General features: G+C 43.3%; 1 protein-coding gene across 2 annotated transcripts in view; it reads right to left on the bottom strand.

The window, feature by feature from the left end:
- LOC139339469 (ephrin type-B receptor 1-B) overlaps positions 1-23,614 on the bottom strand; it is a 153,776-nt gene that overhangs the window by 32,505 nt on the left and 97,657 nt on the right. For both annotated transcript variants that reach the window (XM_070975093.1, XM_070975094.1), the window contains exons 5-7: positions 20,813-21,148; positions 8,106-8,230; positions 208-370 (exon numbers count right to left, since the gene is read on the bottom strand). In XM_070975093.1, coding sequence (XP_070831194.1) covers positions 208-370; positions 8,106-8,230; positions 20,813-21,148 — 624 coding nt within the window. The remainder of the gene's footprint in view (positions 1-207; positions 371-8,105; positions 8,231-20,812; positions 21,149-23,614) is intronic.

The raw sequence follows: 23,614 nt of genomic DNA, 5'->3' as shown, positions 1-23,614 counted from the left end.
TCACCTACTAATAATAATGCAACAACAAATACAAAGAGCAACAAGAGTGTTAGAAAGAGTTTGAGTGTGTGTGTGTGTGTGTGTGTGTGTGTGTGTGTGTGTGTGTGTGTGTGTGTGTGTGTGTGTGTGTGTGAGTGAGACAAAGCAAGACAGAGTGGGATAGAGAGAGACAGAGAGAGCTGTTTCTCCTGGCTCCGCGATCCTTACCATCTGTGAGGGTTTGGAAGCACATCTTGCTGCTGTATTTGCCAAAGCCAGCCACAGTCCGCGCCCGCACCTGTACCACGTAGACTGTACCCGGCCTGAGGCCCTCCACCCGTGCAGTATTAGTTTGGCTTCGCAGGATGGTGGAGTTAATCTCTGCATGGTCCTGAAAGGAGGAACGAACACAGGGAGCAGGTTAGAGATGACTTACAGAGAAGATGTCAGCGGGAAAGTGTTAAACCGCACAGTAAAGGAAACTCAAAAAAAAAAAAAAAAAGATCCAGTGGTAGCAGTTAGACAGTGAGACAAGAAATCGGCTTATCAAGCACTGGATATTCAGGAAATAGTATGTGAATCATTGTAGTCTGTATATTGCAGCTGTTGTAAACCAGAGATACAGAAAATGTCTGATAAACAATACTGATGGAGGACAGATGAAAAGAGTAATAGCAGAGAAGAGTGGATAAACCGAAGAGACAGAACAGTTCAAGCTGGTGAAGCTCTCTTAAAAATGAAATGCTAAGAGCCTAAGAGGTAATATGTAAAGCCTTTGGTCAGTTTGAATGAAATAAACAGCACTGCAGCACACATGCACACACTCAAATACACACACGAGAACACCACTCACACAAACACGCGATGTCTCCCATTCATACAGCCACACGCATACACAATACGGCAATTAAAGGCAATCATTTCTCACAAATAACAAAGAACAATAGCTACGTCTGAACAGTAATAGAATAGCATTACACATCCGTCTCTTCAGATGTGCTTTATGAGGCACTTTAATTACTGCAGGAAGTTTGAACATTACATCTCTTGTTTTGTTGTCTGCCGTAGGTTGCTGTTTAAATGTGATGGCACGCCAGTTCCACCCACTGAAATCATTTTACTTTTTCATTAAAGGCAATGCTGCAACAATCCTTTGTGCAATCACTGTTTGTCCTGACGTTCTCCTTATTATTGCCCTTTTTCTTTCTTTTTAAATTAAAATTCCTCTTTAGATTCACTCAAATGCTTTATTTGCAATCTTATGGATGTGCGTTTGTCTGTATGGATGCATACATATAGCCATCTAGTATTTCAATGCACGTCTCTGACCGTGGGACCTGCCGTCCAGATCCTGTGTCTTCGTTCTTCTCTCTCCAGGCTCAAGAGAGCCAGTCAGGCAGTCTGCTGCAGTGTAGTTTGGGGCTTGCTGGAGGTGTCGGCTATGGGGGATCAGTAATTACTTAGGCCTGTCACCTTCCCATAACCCAGAGTGAATATGACAGCCAGAAAATAAGACTGCACCTACGCTACACCCACCACTGCAGGCTGCTGATAGCTAGATGCAGACATATTGTAGAGAGGGAGGGGGGCAGTTGAAAGTGAAGGGGCAAAATTCCCTGTGTCAGTAAAACTGTGTAATAGAGGCATATAACCTTGGTAAACACTATTGTTTAATGCTGGACTGCATCTTACAATACATAGGACTGCTCTGAGGAACTATGAATACAAAATCTTGACAACAGCGTGGAGTGGAAAAAGTAGATAGGCAAGGAGGAAGCAAGGGAGGGAGGGGGGAGGAGGAGAAAGACGATGGCAGGAAGCGATAAGAAACTCGAGGCAGAAGCAACCCACATCGAAATCATTATCCAATCTGATTGGTGTAATTGAATCATTCCGGTTGCTCCGTCATTGAGCAGACGAGGTAAACACAGCTATGAAATCTGCCCCCCTCCCAAACCCCTACATAATGATGTGTGCAATCACATTAGCTCTTATTGGACACTCTGGGCTTGATGAAGACAAATGTTTGGGCTTGGGATGGGAGAGCATCACACCAACAGGCTTTCATTCTGTCTCTGAGAGGAAAGAGATGTTTATAAATGGAAGTCTGGATGTAACCGGTTTAGAGAGTTTAATCATTTCTCAGGCCTTTTGTCCATTAGATCACACAATCTGTCATCCCTCCAAAGTGCTGCATAGAAAGAATAGTTGTAACCACAGTCACCCATTCATCAGGTCTAAAACATGGTTGACTGCACATGGATCGTTTGGGATTAGGAATCGCCAACTCCTGATTTCAGTCATCCTGCATTTCTCAGGGCCACACCCCCATCTGTTGAGTCTGAATGGAGGACAGGTGAGCAGACAGATGGCAAACCGCCAATGGGGGAGCATCCCTTGAGGGAGCACCAGCTAGGAATGGGCCTTTCATGCTGCCAGTCAAATGGGGATTATGTGCCACACACACACACACACACACACACACACACACACACACACACACACACACACACACACACACACACACATGCATGCATGCGCACCCACATCTGCCACTTAAAAATGAGCTGGCATTTGGAACTCCAGTGGGTTAGGGGATAGCCAATAAAAGGCCATGCCAGGAGGGACTTCCAGCCATGAGAGGTCCTCTCCTGCTGCCAGTCAAATGGGGATTAGGAGGACCACACCCTAACTTGCTAAATAAAGACAGAGTTGCAGGTGGGAAGGCAGATGGCAGAACAGCCAATCAAAAGCATTGCCAGGGGTGACACACAGGAAGCACTGCAGGGAGTTTGGCCTCTGCAGCATTCAGTAAAATCACTGAGACAAACTTAGCGAGAATGGCTTTCTTAACATATATTCTTCATTGGTTACTGTCTCAAGATGCTTCACATGTCCTGAAAGATGCTGAAACACACTCACACCTTTTACGTTTACTCCAGGAGGGACTTTAATAAATCTCCCCTCTGCCTTCTTTAAAACCTGACGCTCTGTGCAATAACCTACACAGCTGATACTGGACTTATTTGGACATATTTTATTTGAACTGTTTTGTAGGACTGACTAGATTTACTAGATGTACTATACTACAGTTGGCCTGGATCAGTTATAATCATAATGGAAGACCAGTATTGTTTTCACAACTTCCAATTCATTTTTGTAGTTGCCAGTTTTCTACCAATTGCTATTGCGCTGCCAGCAGACTGCAGAGAAGAGATCGCCCTTTGAATTTCCTGTCTGACACTTTCTGCCATTTTCCCCCATATTCTCTCAGATTTTGGGTATGGGTGAGTTTTCCAGTCAGAAGCCATTACTGCTGAGGGCCAGTAAAAGCCATCCCAACATATTATATTGGATATTAGACTACACAAGTAAACCTGACTTGACTTGTGCGTGTGTGTGTGTGGGTTTGTGCGCACGTGCCTGCGTGCATGGAGGGAGTTTGTGTGTCTGTTTCTCAAAAAATGCCAACCACCCAAAATGGACAGCATGGCCACTTGGCACAAAGACAGACATGGTGGATTACCATGTGTCCTCTTCACGGGCTCACACGCATGCACATGCCCACCCACACACAAAAAGGGAGAGACGATGGAAGTTTGTGAGGGAGAAGATTCTAATTCTATGTTTGTAAAGTGGGAATGAAAGAAACATTACATTAATGTAAAATTAAAATGAATTGCCTAAATGAGAAAAAAAGAAAAGGGGGAAACATGAGGCAACAATTTAAATCTCAGGGACAAGATGGATTTTGTTACCAAATGCAAATATTTACCCTGAGTTTTAAACTGAAGAGACACATGAGTGACAATGATACAGTATGATGATATCATCCATTAAAGCCTCTTAATTATTTTGGGAAATAAAGAAACTAAAATAATGTAAAAACAAGTTGGCAGCCAAAAGTGGGAAAAAAAAAAAAAAAAAAGGATTTTCCTCTCATTGTGATTTTCGCAAAGCCACCCACTAAACACTAGCGAGCATGCTAAGAGAGAGGTGAGAAGAATCATCTTATCAACAGTAACTTGGAAGGGAAATTTATTTGCCTCAGCGCTTTGAGTTTGTTCTTCTTGTTCCTTTCAGCCACCTCCTTTTGAGATGACTCTTTGTATGCGTTCCATTCACCTGGAGACTAACAAGGAGGCCCGAGTGAGCAGGGGAGGGAGGGGCAAACAAAGAAGGAGAGAAGAAGAGAGTCTGAGGGAGGAAATGTGAATACCCTTGCTGGGGGACTGAGGGAGTGCAGCACAAGTCGGGCTTTTCACAGGTTCCATTAAAAATCTAAACTTGTCTGTACAACATCTGTGTGTGTCTACAAAAGTGTTGTGGTGGACTCTGAAGGCTGGCAGGGAGGGAAGAAAAGAATAATAAATACATTCTCCTGGCTTCTCTTCTGAGGAATTGCTAATAGTATGTAAAGTACAAGAGGGATTTGTGAATGCCAAAAATGCAGATGGTGCTATGGTCAGTACGCTGCAGATCCTGGTGACATGCTGTAAACTTGCTCTCTTCTAATTTCTCACATTGCAGTGTGACAGCACCACTGTCATCTGGAATGGAACTACTGCTGACACACAAACACAGACACAAGCTCACACACATACACACACGTGCCCACAACCTCTCTCTGACACCAACACACACAGAGCCATCAGTAACCAGAGCCAGTGGCTGCTCTGCTCCAGCCTTAATGGAAGGCCTGACCTCCGCTATGCTGAGTTATTTCCACCCTCCCCAAATTTTCAGGCATCCAGGGGAAAAAGGGTAGGAGAAAAATGGAGAGACCGGGAGCATGAGATTCAACTTTTTCTCTGCAAACCTTGAATTCATTTCATCTTGCTTCCCAATTTAAAGGGTTCCGGGACCACTTACTCTGTAATGAGAAAGTGGGTTGAGGAAGGGAGCGAAGCCTGTTGAGAGAACAGCCTTCAGCACTCACTACAGCTTTCAGGTGAATGCAGTCTTTTTGAGTCATTACCACTCCTTTCCTTCATGCGATTACAGCCTCAACTGCCACTCTATCTAATATTACTATTGCTAACATTTTACATGCAAGCATAATCACTGATATTATGGACATCAAACAAACATATCATGAAAACGATGTCTGTTGCGATTGCAGTATTATCAGTTTCTGTGAACTTCAAAGTGAAAATGATAATGCTATTACCCCTACTGTCAGTCATATACATATATATATGTGGACAAGGCGCATTATAGCTTTTTACTTTCATATTCTCAGTGTCACTGATTAGCTTGAATTTGACTGGTGTTACACTGTGCAGTTTTTTGTTATCTGATAAGCCTTTTCCTGCATTAAACTGTCATTCAGCCTCGACTTTGTGCATATATTATGTTGGGCATATTATGGTACTTTAAACAGGCGCCCTGACAGGCTGGGGGCTCTCTCAATCCCCGCTGTAAAACTGTGAAGCTGAGTCAAGGAACGGGATTAGAGTATGAGATGACACATGGCCACAGTTGGAACCCCCCCCCCCCAACACAATAATTTAAAAGCTGTAAAATGATGAAAAACATTTTTCTGACACGCACAAACAATCTGACACGACTCACTGTGTTGTAAAAATTGAGCCATTAGGGTCCATAATAGTTGGAATGTCTCAAGGAGCTGCATCAGGGAAAGGTCCAACAGTCAAGGTAACCACGTAAACACAAAGTCCACAGTTCAAAACCATCTGGGGGGCTTTTGTCTCATGTCATTCCTTCCTCTTTGCTCCATGTTTTGTTACTCTCTACTCTGAATTCAAGGCAAACATGCCAAGGAAATAATCTGAAGAAAAACACTTACTTTTACTTATTAAAAATGTCATCCTCTGTCGACAACAGTTAAAGTTGTGAGAGATATGTTAACAGGCTGTGGTTAAAACTACAACATTAAGCAAAGGGTGGGCAAAAAAGTCATGTTATTTTCTTTTATGATTATCCTGAGGTATTACTCAACCCAGAGTGTGACAACGCCATGCTGCTGAAGAAGTCGCTATTGTAAATGGGTATGGGGGGGAGGGACAGCTCTCTGCTGTGCTAAGGACTAGCTGACTGTGCCAGGCACGCTGAGACAATCAACTCCAGAACCATAACAGTGTGACTACTCTCAGATTAATTCAGGCATTGGTGAGATGCCTAAAAACGGGCGTACAGCAAGGCCATTTTTATAGAAAAAAGCCCATCTTTTATGATTGTATTATGCAGCCTACAATGTAAGTTCCCCATGGCGCTGGGTAACAATGGGAGTGTGCAGGAGAGGGTGTGATAGACGGCGAGAGACATCCATCCATAATTGCCTTTTATGACTGAAAGGCCAGATCATCCCGTTATGACTGCATGGAACTTCCAGATTTTCTGGACCTCTCAAGCATTCAGGGAATCGGTGGAGAGCTAGCAGGACTGACCTCAATGCAGTGAAATTTAATCCCTGCTTCTCCACATGCAATGAGTAGACTAAACACGCATGCAGGCAACCTAAGCCCATGTCTGTGACAGAATTTATGTGAACTTTTCATCATGCGTATAATAAATTTTAACTGGTATGGAAATTACACACATGGCGTACACTTGTATTCGATTCTTTTGCCCAAATTTGCCACCACCTGTTTTTTTTTTCTTCCCCCCTCTGAGGGTTGGTGCTTAATCAGGCACAAAAACACATCTGCAGTGACACTTTGGACAGCCGAGGCTGGCGGAAGAAAAGTCTGTTTAGAGCCTATAAAAAGCCTTGTCAGGTCCAAAATACAGAGTGTCAAAGGAGGACCACCAATGTGGAAATCTCATCTCCACAGCCCAGTGTGTCACAAAGCAATCACTCTTACTCACCTTCTGTGTCTTATTCACACTCACATGGCAGTACATTTTCCACATAGACACAAATACTGTGAATGGGGTTATGAAGGTACATTAAAACAGAGGTAGACAGCGTAGAGCCCAACCTCTCTGTCACCTGAATCATCCCAGTGCAATTAGCAATCTTGTCTTCCTTAATTCACTAATTTGTGATTACGCCGTGCTCATCTATTTGTGTGAGGACACGCTACATAAACATCAATAGGATTAGGTTTCATTGATATTCATGAGCTAATGGGAGGCTGTATAAGTGTTATTTACACGACACTAAGCTGTCTGGCAGATAAGGTTTCTCGGGGCCATGGCAATCGGATTCAATTTTATGACCTGTGCAATGCCGGGGGGAACAGCAAGCAATGCAGCTATTATTGGATAACTGAGTTTCCAACTGCAAACATCATTTAAAAACATGATTGTTGTTCCCTCTGATAGAAAATGTTAAACGTGACAAACACTATTCTGAGGTGGAGTTGTGAATATTGATCCACGAACCTTAGCCAAAATGAGTTTGTGTGAAATAAATAACTCAACAGAAAAAGAAAAACATTTATAAAACTCTTATCGATTTCTTTCCTTTATTTGGAAAGTGGAACATGGGTGAAGGTGCACCAAGTCTTACAAAAGTCTTAGCTTAAGATGACAAAGGCTGCAGAAAGAACATGCATGGCCAACCTTGCTATACCTATTGATCAGGTTCAGAAGGACAAACAAGGGCCCAAACAAAAAGCTAGCGTCTCCGATCTCTAGATATCATTATGTCCCAGGTCTTGGGAAAAGCCTACAGGTCAATACTAGAGCAGCATAGGCGCTGTGGGGTAGGGCTGGCGACTTAATAAAGCAGACGTATTGTGTGTGAGCAGACGGGTCGATGTGACTCCCCCCAGACGCAATGCATTTTCACAGCAGGACAGGTTGCTGCACTGTGCAGAGTGGGCCTGGAGCAGAGGTCAACCTATTCACTTCATCAGCAACAGAAACCAAAGAACAGTGGGAGAGATGGAGTGAACACCGAGAAAGAACATATTATCAACCCAGGGGACTCTGCTCATAGATATCCAGGAGAGCTTAGGTTTTCGGGGGGCTTTACATGCAGTTTGCTAGGCATGTGCAGAATAGGAGACAACACCTGGTTTCTCAGAGAGCTGACACTGTTGCAGATAGACATGAAAATCCACATATATGAATATAAACTTACAGTACACTGTACACACAGTCAGACGTAATGATGTAAATTCATGCATTTCCACACGCACATACACTTATCTTACCTTCTCATAGTAGCGCAGCTCATAGTCCAGGATGATACCATTGGGCTGTTCGGGTTGTGGCCATGAAAGTGTGAAGCTATTCATGGTGGAGCTGATCTGGTGCATGATGGGAACTATGGAGGGGGCTGCAGGGGACAGAAAGAGTAAGACAGAGTCAGTACATTTCTAGAATAACAGTAACCATTTCAGATACTGTATGTCTCAACCACAACTCTTTGAATGATGTAAGAAGGAATGCAGTTATCCAGAGCATAATGGTTTTATGAAAGTCCCTTTTGCTAATGCTGATTGTCCAGTATTCCCTCAGTCACTCGGTGAGAGTTTTTTGCTTGCCAAACATGAACATGTGAAACTGCAGCCTTTGGCCTTTTGTAACAATATTGAATTGATTCAAAATGAGGATATCAAGCCAGCTATGGGACAGCCACTTCATTATCTGCCAACTAATCAGAGCTGATACATTTTCCACACTAATAAATTCAGGAATGATGGTGCATATTTTAAAAGTAGTGCACAACTGCAATGCATATCATCCAATGTGAGTACCTAGAGTAAATAATCAGCAGGTATCAGTACTCTGCACGGAATCCAAGTTTAAACAGTACAATGCCACTCTCATCAGTAACCAGGTAGCAAGCTGAGTCTGGCCAATTAGAGCTGCACCCAGCCATATTCTGGCACCACGGGGCCAAATATGTGCCGGCTTTGGCCAGAACAGGGCTGCTGATTTGGCAAAGATGTGAGGGTGTGGACTTCGGCTAGGTGTCAGCTCCAGTTAGCAGGACTCAGGATACCTTTGTGCCAGAATTGTCGATCACCACGAGCCTGGCTTGCGTCCGGCAACCAATCGTGTTGGATTTAGTCCGCTGTTGGACTGAGTAATTCTGGGTACTTGGGCAGAATATGGGAGCACTAAGTGTGGCATCCACAGCAGTAACACAGCTCCAAAGCTTTTTCAGCTCTCAGAAGTGGCAGTTTAAGTATATTTGCAACAACTGTTGACATATGGCTATGCTACACAACATGAAGTAGTGACCATCATTGCCTTTGTAAAATTTAATTATGCCAAGTAGGAAAACAAGTTATGTATTTGTTATTTCTAAGAATTATGTCTGAATATGAGTAGCTCAGTAAAATGTACTGTATCTGCACTTTCAAAATGATTCATGAAGCTTGAATAGCTTGATTGGGCCTTTGTTTTCACAGTAATTTTATGACCGTGCACAAGTAAAAGCATGCAACTAAATTCACAATATAATGTTCAGTGCAATAGAGACGTATTACTCAGAATAGCACAGTAGCAGGTCATATTAATTTGCTTTCATTCAGGGGCCACACTGTTTGGAACGCATATTAAAATGAACATGAGACAGCATGAACAGAAGAAGATCAAGAGGTAACTTAATACGAAAATGACACAAAACTGAAATATGCAGTCTTACAGTAAGCAGCAACGCAGGCGAAATTTTCAGAAAATTCATGTCACCTGGTTTATTGCGACACCCCCCGTGGTACACTGCTGATTTGAGTGCAAGTGATGTCATGGTGAGCCATGAAATTGCTGAAAAGTGCAGGCAGGAAAAATATATGCTTACATCCAAATAAAACTGCCACTCTGCACTCACAAGCAGACTGCACTGGATTTTCAGCAAAACAGGCATCCTAGGTTCATATATACACAGTATATACAGAAACTGTGAGTAAATGACTTTCTCTAGCTGATACAAAATATGTTAATGATCCCATCTACATATGAAAGTGAAACCGTCTGGAATCAAACTGATTAAGTATTGTGATCGTTTTGGCACAGCTGCATTTTCCACTCCGCAACCCCAGTATACCTGAATGCACACACACGGGCTGTCAATTAACCCAGAATTGACCTTGTTCCTTGTTGCTCTTCACATGCCGCTCAGAGATTGTGTCATTAGACAGAAGGAAGCCGTCACTCATGATAAAACTCTTTATACATGTGTGTGTATTTGCGTGTGTGTGCTTGTGTCTGCGTTAGTTTCTGTGTGTGGTTTGGCATCTTTAACTTCCATCTAGTCTAAAAACCGCCTGTCTTTACTGTAAGCATTCAAAAGATGGACGTTTTCAGCTTTACCACACACTGCTTTAACAATGTATATGGGTGGCACGGTGGTCAAAGTGGTAACACTGTCGCCTCACAGCTCGAATCCCGCTGTGGGCGCTGGTGGCGTGTCCTCCACCATGCCTTCAGTGCCTGCTCAAGGAAAAAGGGGCCTTTCTGCGTGGAGTTTGCATGTTCTCCCCGTGTTCACCCGGGGTATCCTCCTTAAATAACCCCCACTAAAAACATGCAAGAAGATGAACAGAGTTCGGTCCCCGGGCACCGCTGTCAGCTGGCAGCCCACCACTCCTGGTCTGCCGCGGAGGAAGGACAGAGGAGGATGGGTTAAAGGCGGAGAAAATAATTTCACGGAAGCATGGCGTGTGTGCATGTAGTGTGCAACTAACTATGTGTGTGATAAGTAAAGCACAGACCTGTATCTGAGCCACTGAAGCATCTGCTCGGCTGGATTTTATCTATATGGACTACAGGTCTGAAATAGCGTAAATTGAATTAAACTGACATTAACCTTAATTTTTTACCATCAGAACAGGTGTCATGTCTTTTTGCTATTCCGCCTTGGCAGATTTCCTCACTGTTGACATTTAAGAAATCTGAGGATATCTTGTCACTGCTGACAGTGGCATCAAGGGAGTTAACACTCCGGACTCTCGCCTCTGTGAGGAAAAAGTACATTTTCCTGGTGCTGATATTCACTCTTTCTCCAGATATTTGTTGCGTTAATATGTGTAATCTAGGGCAAACTGACAAAGTTCCTAAAAGTCGCAGACCGTGCAGCTTGGCCAGTGGCAGGTGAGTGGGTTTCTAAAATCTGCACAGTTCAAATCATTATCCGCTACCCGGGGATCATTTAGATCCCTGTTAATCAAGCTGAAGGTGCTGCAGGTTTTTTCCTTCATTGGCCACGCTAACCGACATGTTTTTTTTCCTCTCTGTTTAATCTAAACAAATCGCTGTTGCTGCTGGAGATTAAAAAAAAAAAAACACAGCAGTTCCTGTGGAGCAGAGGATTTTTCATGGGAAAGCTCACCTGACAAAAGATTCTTAAAGCAGCAAATGTGAAAACTTAGAAGGAAAAACATGTTTTCTTATCAGCTTCTTACTGAAAATAATGCAGTCGTACATGAACACACTATTTTCTGCCAGTCAAAACTGTTTTGGGTACTGCACTTCAGAGAATTTTGTGGCCTATTTGTGTTTTTCTCTGTACTCTTATTACCAGTTTGAAGTGAGCACAACTGCAAAGATGTGATGTCTCATACTTTCTTGTACCTATCAGATCGGGGCAGCATTTAAAGAATTTGATGTCAGTTGTGGGATGTCAGTTGTGGGGTTGTTTGCTCATCTGATCAAACCACATGCACACGGTCCTGAGGAGGCAGGTTAGCTAAGTTTCTGAGAGTTAAGCTCTGAATAAATACTACTAAATGTTTTTCCTAATCTAAGTTTGATTTTTGCTTATTTAGTCGTGTTACAGAAGATTTGAAACCAAGTTTTCAGGGGCTTTAAGTAGAAACCTTCATATAAATGCATCAATCTGGGATAAAGACGGTTATTTATTTCTAAAAATGTCACAAAATATCAAATAAAAATACAAATTGCTGAGCCTTTATGCACAAATGAAGCGCTTTAATGGCATGTGAATAGGCCCCAAAATCCACTGTATGATCGCAGACTCCTCCAAGGTGCTAGGATACACTCTAATTTAAAGTTCAAAGATGAATCCAACCAAACTTACTCATCAAACCAATTTGTGAACACACAAGTAAGTTTGATTAAACACTGATGCTGCGGCTGCTCATATTAAGTTCAAAGCCTTGGTGTTTGTATATAGCACTGGAGAGGAATCTCCTCCCCCATGTCTGCAGGCATAAATACAGCCCCACACAAGCCCTTGCTCTACATTTTGTGCCTATCAGCCTCTTGGCTCCCAGCCTGCATGCTGCTGAGGCCTAGTCATCGCTCCACCTGGTCTCCACTCACCATCATTCTGAATAACTCCTCTATTCAAAAGGCAGCAAAATGGCACCCTCTCTCCACTAAATGATCCTTTTTATCAGACTCCTTAATGGTTATTCTATTTCTTTTTCTTCTCTTTGTACTTCACCCTTGCATAACCACTCCGCGGTCATAGGAGTGCTGTAAGTAGAAAATCTCCTGACCTTTTCTCCCAGTGTGGTTGCTTGGAAAGCGGGTTTTGTAAGAAAAAATGGCTTACTCTGCACTTTTGTATTTCTTGATCTGATTGTCAGATAATTACCTAAAGATGTAAATGTAAACAGATGAACGAGCTCTGTTTATCCTGTCATTGTGAATGGATTGTGTTCTGTCTTCCTCCCTTAGCTCTCACCTCCTGCCCTCCCTCCCTCCCTCCCTCTTCCTCATACCCTAGACAGAGAGTGCGAGGGCTAAGCTTCACCTCGGTGCACTTCAGCCTCTCTGCCTCTCAGGCTGGTTCACGCTCCACTGACCAGGGCTAGGGCTGCCTTGGCCGCATTATCAATTACCGGCCACAGGCACACACTGTTCCTGACAGGCCCTGGGGAGGGGCACTCCACACAGAAATTCCTGCAGTGGAAAAAGGGGTTGAGAAGGAGAGGTGTTTCCACCGCCCCAGCCCCGCATCCTGGTCCCAACTCAGTTCATTCATTCAGACGCAGAGAGACAGAAAAACATGGAGAATTTTTATGCATGTTTTCAAGTGTCTAAATGTGTGCAAGCGTATATAGCCTGGTTGGAATTTTTTTTTAGCGATTCAAAAAGGTCTGGCGTTGTGCTCATTGACGGCTGTTAACCCCATTAGGAGAAACAACCGAGCCAACCAGGGCTTTGTAGGTGGGATTAAGGATTGAGGCATCGTCTCCTTGTGCCAAAGCAACTCCTACATCTTGGAGTGCTCATGCAATGTTTGTTTTGGAAAAGTTTTATTAGGCTATTATTATAAGGGTAGCATAAGTTCTGAATATTTGATGATAAACTTCTATCTTTACAACACAAATTCTCACTACTTCCTTGAAGAAAAAAATAAACCCTTTTCTCACTGGCGTGTCCCACTGGACGGACACTGGCCGTGTTTTCAAGAGGAGAGATAAAGAGCGTGTGCACATGTATGTGTGTGTGTGTGTCCTAGTAGCCTATGTGTGAAGAGCCTGTCAGAGACAATGTGTTCTGCCTGTATGAGGGTGAGTTTCAGCCCAATGAAGCACTCCTGTCCCCTCCAACTGTGTCCCCCACTGTCACCCTGGGACGATGATGCTGACAGTGATTGGTGACTGTGTCCTGCACTCCTCTCTCCTCCCTCCATCCCTCCCATCCCTTGCTCCTGTGCTCCACTTTTATCTGGCCCCACTTGCTGCCCCTGGCTTTTAATGCAGAGCTCGGCTCACCATTAATCAAAGTCAGAGCCTCCCCGTGTCTGACTGAGAAAGAGAGAAAGTAGGAGCGAGAGGAGAGACAGAGAGAGAAAAAGAAGGAGAGGGTTAGAAAGAAACTGATGAAAGAATGAAAAGCTTCTTTACCTTTGCACAATTAATCTTCTGTGGAATACAGATGAGCTGGAGCATCATTTTACATGTCTGGCACAGACCTGAGCCTCTATTTTCATTATTGTTACTTCACCGTCGCCTTAATTCATAGGGTCTGGTGAGGGGTCAGCGCATCAAATGTGCTGTTCTGCATCTCAAAAGAGTACTCCAGTGATTTAGTATTGCATTTTAATACAGTTGAGAGACTCATGAGAGACTTTAAATTATAAAGAACGGTCAAACCTGATGCAGTGATATTCTTACTTTTAGCGCCTTGTATGGGTAACACTCCAAAAAACTCCTATGTTTCCCATAATGCAACTCAGTAACTTTGTTAGACAAAGTTCCCGGTAAATACCCATGACTTTCAAACTCAGGCTGAGAAGTACTCCCCATGACTAACAAGCTGAACGTAAAATCTGTGAAGTTCCTTTTGGATTTGTTAGTAAAAATCCTGTCCTCTGTGTCTCCTAAAGAGCAGCCGATATTAGTTTTATCAGTTTGAGTCTTCCCTCTCCGTGTGGGATTCCTGGGATAGACTGAGTGCAGATGGCCGTCTCTGCTCCTCATGCAGCTCAGCTTTCGCATCTGAATTCCCAGCTGCAAGTTCCTGCTCTGCCTCAGTTACTCTCAGTGAAATGATTGGACAGCAAGTTGGACTGTAATTGGTCAGCTGATCTTGTAACATTCAACTGTGGTGTGCACAGAAAATAAACACACAGGCGCACAAATAAATTTGGCCCCATTCACAACCACCTATACTGTACAAGCCGAGGTGTTCTTTCTCTGTAGTGCACTTGTGGTTTGTGCTTTAAGATGCTGGCACGCCATTGAACCATGCAGCCTCCTAATAGGGGCTCAGTGTCTCAGATGAGGAGAGCAGCCTATAGTCATGTGCTGCGCCTCTGTCAAAGGCATAAGTTTAACTACTACCCTCCCTATTAGCAGGGGCTCAGAGGGCCAAGCCAGCCATGACTATATGGTAATGGGCCTCTCTCAAACATCATAAAGAGGGATCAGTTCAGCACTGTGGATTTCTGTCAAGGAACGATGCTGGTGGATGGTTGGAATTATTTCCAGAATCACATTATACGTGGAGGATTCTGAACGTAGCTCTATGTCCAAAAAAAACCAAAAAACCCACCACTGCATGAGCATACTTTCACATAGACCCAAACACTCACAAGCTCACAACCATCTCTTAATATGCTATATGAAGACATCAGAATGGACGAGGGGACTCACTAGCATTCAAACCCACACTTTTATTTTTGCCTGCAGCTAATACCTCACTTTCTGGGTACAGGGACAGGATCCAACATTTATGAGAACAGGCATCAAATGAAATAAAAATGGCACCCGGAGAGAGCCTGAAGAACCGTCTAAGATGATGAAACTACTGGACACCCTAGCTTTGATACATCGGGGCAGCAGCGAGATGGAAGAAACAAGGAAAAAAGCAACCCCTGAAAAACAAATGGAAAGACTCTGCAGCCTGTAAACTGAAAAGACATAATGAGTAGTGTCCTGAATACCCTCCATGGACATGTTTGCCTAACATCTCATCTGATTTTAGAACCCCACAGAGCGCAGATCTCTTTAATTCATCTGGTTGTTTGGATTTCAGTCTAGCACATTGCATCTTAGTGTCTTGAATGCAACCCACCCGGTTGGACTTGCCCATAGAAGGCCGAGGATAGTGGTGTTTGCATTTCTGTGGGAATAGCTCTCCAAACAGAGCAGCTAAGTGGAGGGGGATTGTTTGTAGATATACTTGGCATTCTATGGTCTGAGGGATTGTTGGCACACAATCTAGGTCAAGAGGGCTGTGCCAGTAAGATCAGAGAACTGTTGAGCATCAGGCATTGGTTGAGAAAGATAGCACCAGTCATGAGATTTAGAGACTTTTTTCTCTCATGTGCTGTTCACTAACCCACCCCCGCACTACCAGAGTAGAAAGGAGTTGTAAAAAATGTGTAAAAGATGAAAAATACCCTCTTCATCTGAAGCAGTGGTGGATGTAGCTTAAGTGTCCAGGATGGATTACATAAGAAAACATGGCTGCCATGCCTGTAGCTTTCACCACAAGTACTTTTATCATCCGCAGCGTGGCAACCATATTTATCTTTGTGGTCATTCGGCAATTTAATAAATTCACTAGAAGCAGAGAGTGTCTCCTACCGTTAAAATTAAACCGCACTATTTCACAAAGAGACATAAAATGGCTATTTTTCAATAGCTAACACAGATAAATATGACTAAATTCAGGCCAGCCGTGAATGATAGCCTAAGAGGGGGCAGTATATAACCTTTGTGCGTCTGTATCTGTGTGTGTCTGTGTGTGCGTGTGCATATCTCCAGGAGAGCACAGGCCGTGAATGAACTCCTAAATCACACTATTGATCAGTCCTTCCTCCCAGACACACGCTGGGATCGAGGGCAGTTAAATGGCCTCTTTGGTGATTCACACTAAATCCCTCCAGCTCCCTGCTCACCCCCATTATTCCCTCCTCACCTCATCCTCATCCACGCTCTCCTCTTCCTCCTCTCACCTTTGTCGTTTTATGGCCAATTTACACCATAACCCCTCTAACTACTGCTGCTTTACTGTTTTCAAGCGGGTCTCTTGGTTTTCCCTAATCTCACAAGAGTCCACACTAAAGCCATGTCAAGATGAAAAAGATGCCAGAGAGACGAGCACAAACTTTTTCTCTCCTGCATAAGCTTACTTTAAGGACCACTCACCCATCTGGTCTCTCATAGGTTGACATTCTTAGAGTACTAGAAAGGTAATAATATAGCATTACCCTTGTCGAGAGTCTATGTGTCATGGGAAGGCTCTATTTATCCCCTGAATCCTGCATCCGATGATGTTGTTTTGAGCTGAGTAGAAGGCTTATTTTATAAAGGCCTCTTGGCACTATTTTACCCAGAAGGAACGGAGAGACTTTGAAACTACAAAAATTTAAACTTCGATTTTGACGGCAGGAAAAGTGCAGTTTGTCTCGCTTTTGCTTGGCCTGAAACAGCATTATTAGCTGTAGGTGTTTGAGTTTAATGAGTTTAAAGTTTAATGCTGATAAAAACTGGTAAGGTTGAAAACTGGTTAAGCGGTCCTTTAAATGGAGATGTACTGAATGTTTTTTAGATTACAGGCCCTTGTTGTCAGGACATGGTCACAGTGACATCTTTGAAATGGAAGATAAATATGAGGTTATGTTGATTAATTATTATCTGTAATCAGCAATCATATTACTCATCTCCTCCATCATCCTTCCTTTTAACAGCTGTGCCGAGCACAAGTGCACATGACAAAAATGGCTCACCTTGAAAGGCAGAGCCAAGAGGGATTTAGAGGAGAGTGTGAACAGTGCACCCTTTATTCTTAACTGTGCCACATTCTTCTGGCACTAATGAACTCTTCTTTTCAAACTAAGAAAAACAAAAATAAAGATGGTAAAATTCCTTTTCAAGATATAAACGTGTAAGCTTTTGTGCACACTCCATGGCACGGCTTCTCTAATACAACACCAAATCAGTGTTTTCTAGATTGATTTTCGGAAAGCTCGTTCCAATTTGAAACAGAATTGAAATGAAAGTATTCAATGGACTACTTGCATGGATATCCATGCACCTGTGCATTCCCTGATGTGTGTAAACAATGCCATGTCACATAAACAAAGAAGTCTGTCGATTCCACCAATAGTCTTAGCTTTGGCATAGATAGGACATTTTGTGAAATTAGGGGTGTGCATTGTTCGTCTGTTTAGCCCAAACAGTGCCATCCTTTGCTTTTGTCTCACAGTGCTGAAGTTGTCATTCTGATGCCGAAACAATCAAGCAAGTTTCAACAGGGTTTCAATTGTGCTGTTGTCTTTCACTGTTTTAGAGGTCCAGTGTGTAGGATTTAGGGGGTGTGCTGGCAGAATATGGCAGAAATGGAATACAATATTCATCAGTATGTTTTCATTAGTGTAAAATCACCTAAAATAACAGCTGTTGTGTTTTCCTTACATGGGAATGAACTCTTCATATTTACAGAGGCAGCGGGTCCTCTTCCAAAAAGTTTGAATGTTTCTAAAGTAGCCCAGAATGGACAAACCAAACACTGGCTTTAAAGAGCGCCTTTCACGTTTTTCATGCTTTTAGCAGACACTGCAGGGGAGGGTAAGGTGAAGGGTGTTCAGTTTGTTGCAATCTGCCCCCTCCCTTACACAATAGTAAGATGAAACAAATGTTTGCCTTTATATGGACGACAACATGCTAGATACCAGCTGAAGAGGGGTGTTTATGTATTAATTTGGATTACAGTTGGGTTTTTTGTTATTTTTCTATTCAAAACATTACATCCCATTTGCAACAATTACACTATATTGGGCATTACTGTTGCAATGACCCCCATTGTGTGTTTGTGGACTTGCATTGCATTAGGAATTTACGTGGTCCTCCAGGCTCAGTTTTTATAGAATACAGACACCTCTTTTATTGCTACTTAATTTACATGGAACTTTGTTACGCCACCTCTCCCAACCTTGCATCATGGTGCAGTGCACCAACACCAAATAAATGGGCAACAGCATTGCAAGGATCCCAAAAATGGCAACATGTTTCATTAAGAACCGACAGCAAACAGAGACTTCTAGTTTTCAACTTCTAGTTTTTGAAGTGCATTATCAACATTAATCCCTCCTGGATACTTCTGTCTCTTCAGTGGCCTGCCAATGAAACCCCCTGTCGAAACTAGGAACAGTGCAATTACCTGGCTACAAAGGGCCACACAGGGCTGGACATAGGCCTGGCAGATTACTGGCAGACACCTCATTACTGCAGCAGACTTCAACAATAGGCCTGGGCATTGCTTCTTCTACATCTATCTGTCAAGTGTGCTATTAGCCTGTCAAATGGGGACAGTCATCACCATTAGGCCACCCTGATAATCAGACCTATTTACTCCCTCATTTTCCTCTCTTTCACTGTCACAGTCTCTTGCAGTCTGGTCAAAAAAAAGAAAAGAAGAAGCTCTCCCTTTCTCCATCGCACCCGGTCTTCCCGCCCACTCCTCCCCTGACTCATTCTCAGACAAAGACAAGTTCAGTTGGTCATTACATTCCTCTGAGAGTCGTTGCAATCAAGTACGGCATGCCCACCACCAAGTGGATCAAATTTAATTTCAAAATGTACTCCCATACAAAAGGAATCTGGATGAAGCACTTTCTGTTTCACTGGTCTTTGAAATAAATATGAAAATAAGTTCATTCTAATTAAAGAGGAAATTTACATCAGTAATTCTGAATTCGTTCGACATTAAGGTCTTTCATCATTGGATCAGACCAACACAAGCGCATAACCATACATGACATAGAAAATCACAGTGCGTGGCCAACAGGGATTCAAGCTGACAAACTTGTAACTCTTTCCTGAGGGGACCCATGCCAGTATGAGCTCAACCAACAATGCCAACAACAGTCTTTCCCCACCCCGTAACTCCACTTTATGTCTGTTATTAGGTCCCACAAGCTCCTGCTGTGATTTTCACGGTCCGACTGATCCACAGAAACACAAAGAAAAATGAAAGGAGAGCCTCATTTAAATGTTTCACTTGGTCAATACTTGTCCCTCGATAGGTGCGTCTGTGCACAAGTCAAAGATCTACAAGAGCATGAAAAAGGCTGTAGCAAAAAGGACCGGCAAAGACAATTTCCTCGACCTGTCATTTCCATTGGCTGGGCTCAGGTCCCATCTCAGGCACAGTTAGAGGATGAGCCCACACAAGCACAGAGAGAGAGACAGACAGGGAGCAAGAGAGAGGAAGATAACTGGATGAAGGTCATTTTCATTGGCTGGATGCAGATCCATCACAGGCAAAGTCAGAGAAGGCAAACACATGCACACCAACATGGAAAGGGAGGACAGAGAGGAAGAGCAGGAGTGAAGAATATTTCAGCTTGGCCTGAAAACAGCAGCTGTCCATGTATTTATCTTGGGTCAGTCTCCTCCAGTCTGACATTAAAGTACTGAATAGTAAACAGAGTTGAACCTGGATAGCTGTTATACAAGAATAAAGGTGAAAGTAGTCTGTCAGCTAAACTAAGAGGAGTGCAACAAAGAAATAATGCCTCTGCACCTAATATTCAGTGCCACTAAAATGTGAAAGGCGCCAAATTAAGAGAGATTAATTCTCTTGTTTTTGTAAGAGAGCAGGATGGCGGCATGTATAAATCTGACGATTCACAGACATGTTTCAACTGGGGTGTAGCCTGCCGTGAACAGAGAAGCACTGACTTGCTGTGCGGCATTGCTATCAAAACACAGCCTCATTAAACAAAGACCAAAGAAAAACAACAAAGAGATGTGTCAGTCTGTGAAGTAACCAGCCTTCAACATCCAGATGTGAACCTCAAAAAAGAGGTCTCGTGAATGACTTTTGTTGTTTTTGGAGGGATGATTACCTTTAGCAATGGTAAAACGCAGGAATTCCTGGAATGCCCAAAGAGAAATGCACACTGGGGAAACTTCTATCATCGGGTCGGATTTGTAAATAAAGTACAAAGGAAAAGAGGGATGGTGTGGTGAACTGCGCTTGTCCTGCCACAAGACGTTAACATGCCGTGTCTTGGGTCTGGGTTTGAACTCCTCCATCGTGTTTTCAAAGGGGAAAGCTATTACTTTGATTCAGGGAAGGAAGGCTTGGAAAGAGAGCATGTACACTATGTATAACTTTCACTAAACCAGCTGGCCCGACTCCTCAAGCCTTAAAGTCATTATTCATGCTGGAGCGATGTGAAATCTTAGCAGCCCTGAAGTCAGCTATGCCATGAAGTGAGACTCTGAAATGCACATGGTGCAAAATGATGGTCTTTTGAGGTGAATCGGTTCACATTTGTGCAATGATAGTAGAATTTGCTTTTCCACGAATGAAATAAAACTACTACTGGAGGGAAGGAGCCAGATTACTCCCAAAGAGGATACAATTTTAAAAGAATGTATGGAAGATTGCACCATGATAATGATATTGCAGATGGATAAGAATAGTCGCCATCAGTGCCACCAAAACATCATCATCACACCTAGCAGCAGGAGCCACTTACCAGCCTGGTTGGTGGTGATGTCTATGGAGACATGCTGGGCGGGGTACGGGCTCTTATTGCTGACGCCATTCACAGCCTGTATCTCAAAGCTGTAGAGGGTGTGAGCCCATAGGTTGCTGATGAACACCCTGGTCTCGGTCAGACCCAGCTGTCGGGGGACGAAGTCCACGTTGTCGTCGCAGTGGGAGCAGGAGCGCCGGTCGGCCCGGCACTTCTTGCACACTATGTTGTAGACGACGTCATCGCGGCCGCCCGTCTCCCTGGGAGAATGCCACTCCAGGATCACAGAGGTTTCGTTCACAATGGAGATCACATTCCTCGGGCTGGATGGGACACCTGCAGATACACCAGAGGAAATATTTCAGCTAAATGCCATTGTAGCTGAGGTCATTTACATTTACAGCTGGAACCGTTTTATATCAGATTATAAGTGGGGCTATCGTGATCCTTAAAGCAAAATAATGCATTGCTTGTCAAGGAAAAAAGAGAAGAAAAAGAAAAAACAAAAATCTGCCTGCTGTTAGGTTAATTTCATCAATTTACAAGCCTGTAATAAATATAAGTGTTGCTGTCCAAGAGCAACTTGTCTTTTTTCTCTGTTTTCTCCATCCTCAGCACAATTGGAATGCTAATTTATTCTATTCACAACCAGAGAGATCATACAGCGAGACGTTTGTGTCTATCAAACATTGGTTATTTAGCAAAATGCAGTGTTGCATGGAGTATTCTTATCCGAGTGGCTCTGGAGATTCACGCTCCCATTCACTCCCTCATAGCCTGCAGCTGGAGCAGAAACTCAAAGACGATATTCAGAAAGAAATCAAGAAATAATAAAACTATTGTTTTGCTTGACTGGTGGCTTAATACTAGGGTGCAGAAAAGTGACTTGTTCAGCCTCCCGCAATTGGAGCACAATTCTTGAAGAGTTAAAAATCTGTTCAAAAGGCAGCAGAGAATTTTGCTTAGTTGAGGCTTTGTGTCCCTGCGGCTGCTCAGAGGCAGCTCCTTCTTTTCAGATAGCAGACACTGCCGATAAAGCAGAAGCTTTCCAAAGCCCTTAGTCAGAGCTGCTTGGGTTAAGTGAGGCTGCCCTGCAGAGCTGATCTGGTACCAATTCATCCTCCATAAAGCCTGACCTTTATCATTAAAAGAGGAGTTTAACTGACCCACTATTAGATCCATGACTACTGTGAAACTAAAAATCTACTAAATTCTAGAGACCCTTCGAGGAATTACTCAGCTCTCTAGTATATTGCACTTCCTTTCCTCTTCTCCTCTCTTTTTGCCCATGAGAAAAAATATGGCAACAAGAGGAATAAGCATAGATTTTTAAGCATACTGAGTTTCCCGTTTCTGTGGGCACAGTGCAAATAGTTACTTCAGTCAACACAGACACAATTAATCATTGTTGCTGCAAAGCCATGTGGGATAGCCCTGGGGAGCTGGGACAAAGCGGCAGAACACACAAGGGTGAGGGAACGGCACTGTTACTGCTGCGACCTGAGCTCAGCGCCTCAACAACAGAGAGGTCAGTGACAGGAAGGGCGTGACCTCCATAGTGTGATTATTATGGTGTGGCTGAGAGGACAGCTAGTGCTTCAGATACACGGTCAGATGGAACATCATTTGGTCCAAGGATGCTACCAGCTGTATTACATGTGGCGGGAAAATACGGCGAGAAAGAGTGTGTGTTGGTTGGAACACGCTATCTGAGGGAATTGGCAGCACTTTAGCTTTTCCCCTTGGGGACTGCACGGTAGGCACTTCATATGTTACTCACACCTATGCATCCTCTGTATCATCCATCACATCCATACACTGGCCGCCAAACTTGCATTGCTAGGAAAAACAACGGACATCTGCTCATGTGGAAAATGCATGTGACAAAAACACACATGCATTAACTATCTGTTTCCATGTATTTACGTCTGCACTGTCTGTATCAATATATTTGTACGACGGTGGAAGAAAACAACATTTCCTGGTTGAGGTGTGAGCGAGGCGTCACACCCACTCACCCCAATTGCAACCAAGCTCCACATATGCAGGGATGGCACAAGAAATCAAATGTGACTGCCACTTAACCAGTGATTTGCAAGACTATTACTGCAGCCTGTGGCGGTTTTAATTTGCCATAGGATTTAATTTGTTGTGAACGATACTTACAGGCGCTCAGCTGGCGTTCATTTAGCTATGCCAGTCAGATTTGGTTGTGCTCACATACATGTTGCTTTAGGTTACGGTGCAAACCATCATTCACATGCAGCTCATGTGCTCTTTGTGACATGAACTGTATCACAGCACAGTAAGGGCTCTATTTTAATGGTGCAATCAGTGCAGTGCAAAGGATTAGGTCATTTGCACAAGGACACTGAGGGCGAATCATGCACGTGTTATGTTTGTTCGGTATGGGCAATTGCATTATAAACAAAACAGGTTTGGTGAGGGGAGATGTAAATAGCACTCATGCAGCTCTGAAGCATATCTCCTCAGCCTGTCATATTATTTGTATCGTACCCTTTAAACAGCTGTGGTCATAGAGGCCCATGACAATACTGGCAAAGCAAATGGAAAGGAGAGTGCAGACCAGCTCTGAGTAGGAAATCAATAGGCTTGTCCAGATAGCACAGAACAGTAAGGTATGCATACATGGCAAAGCATACAGGGAGCCAGATGATGTGCCTTTTAAGTGAATCTTTGTGCACATCATTAACGTCATAATGATTGTCAGTTAAAAAAATAAGCAGCTTAATAATTATTTTGTGCAATTATGGAAAACAAACGCTTTAGAGTAAAAATAAA

The sequence above is a fragment of the Chaetodon trifascialis genome, chromosome 11, assembly GCF_039877785.1.
Source record: "Chaetodon trifascialis isolate fChaTrf1 chromosome 11, fChaTrf1.hap1, whole genome shotgun sequence".
NCBI lineage: Eukaryota > Metazoa > Chordata > Actinopteri > Chaetodontiformes > Chaetodontidae > Chaetodon > Chaetodon trifascialis.
This window is presented reverse-complemented; position numbering and strand designations above follow the sequence as displayed.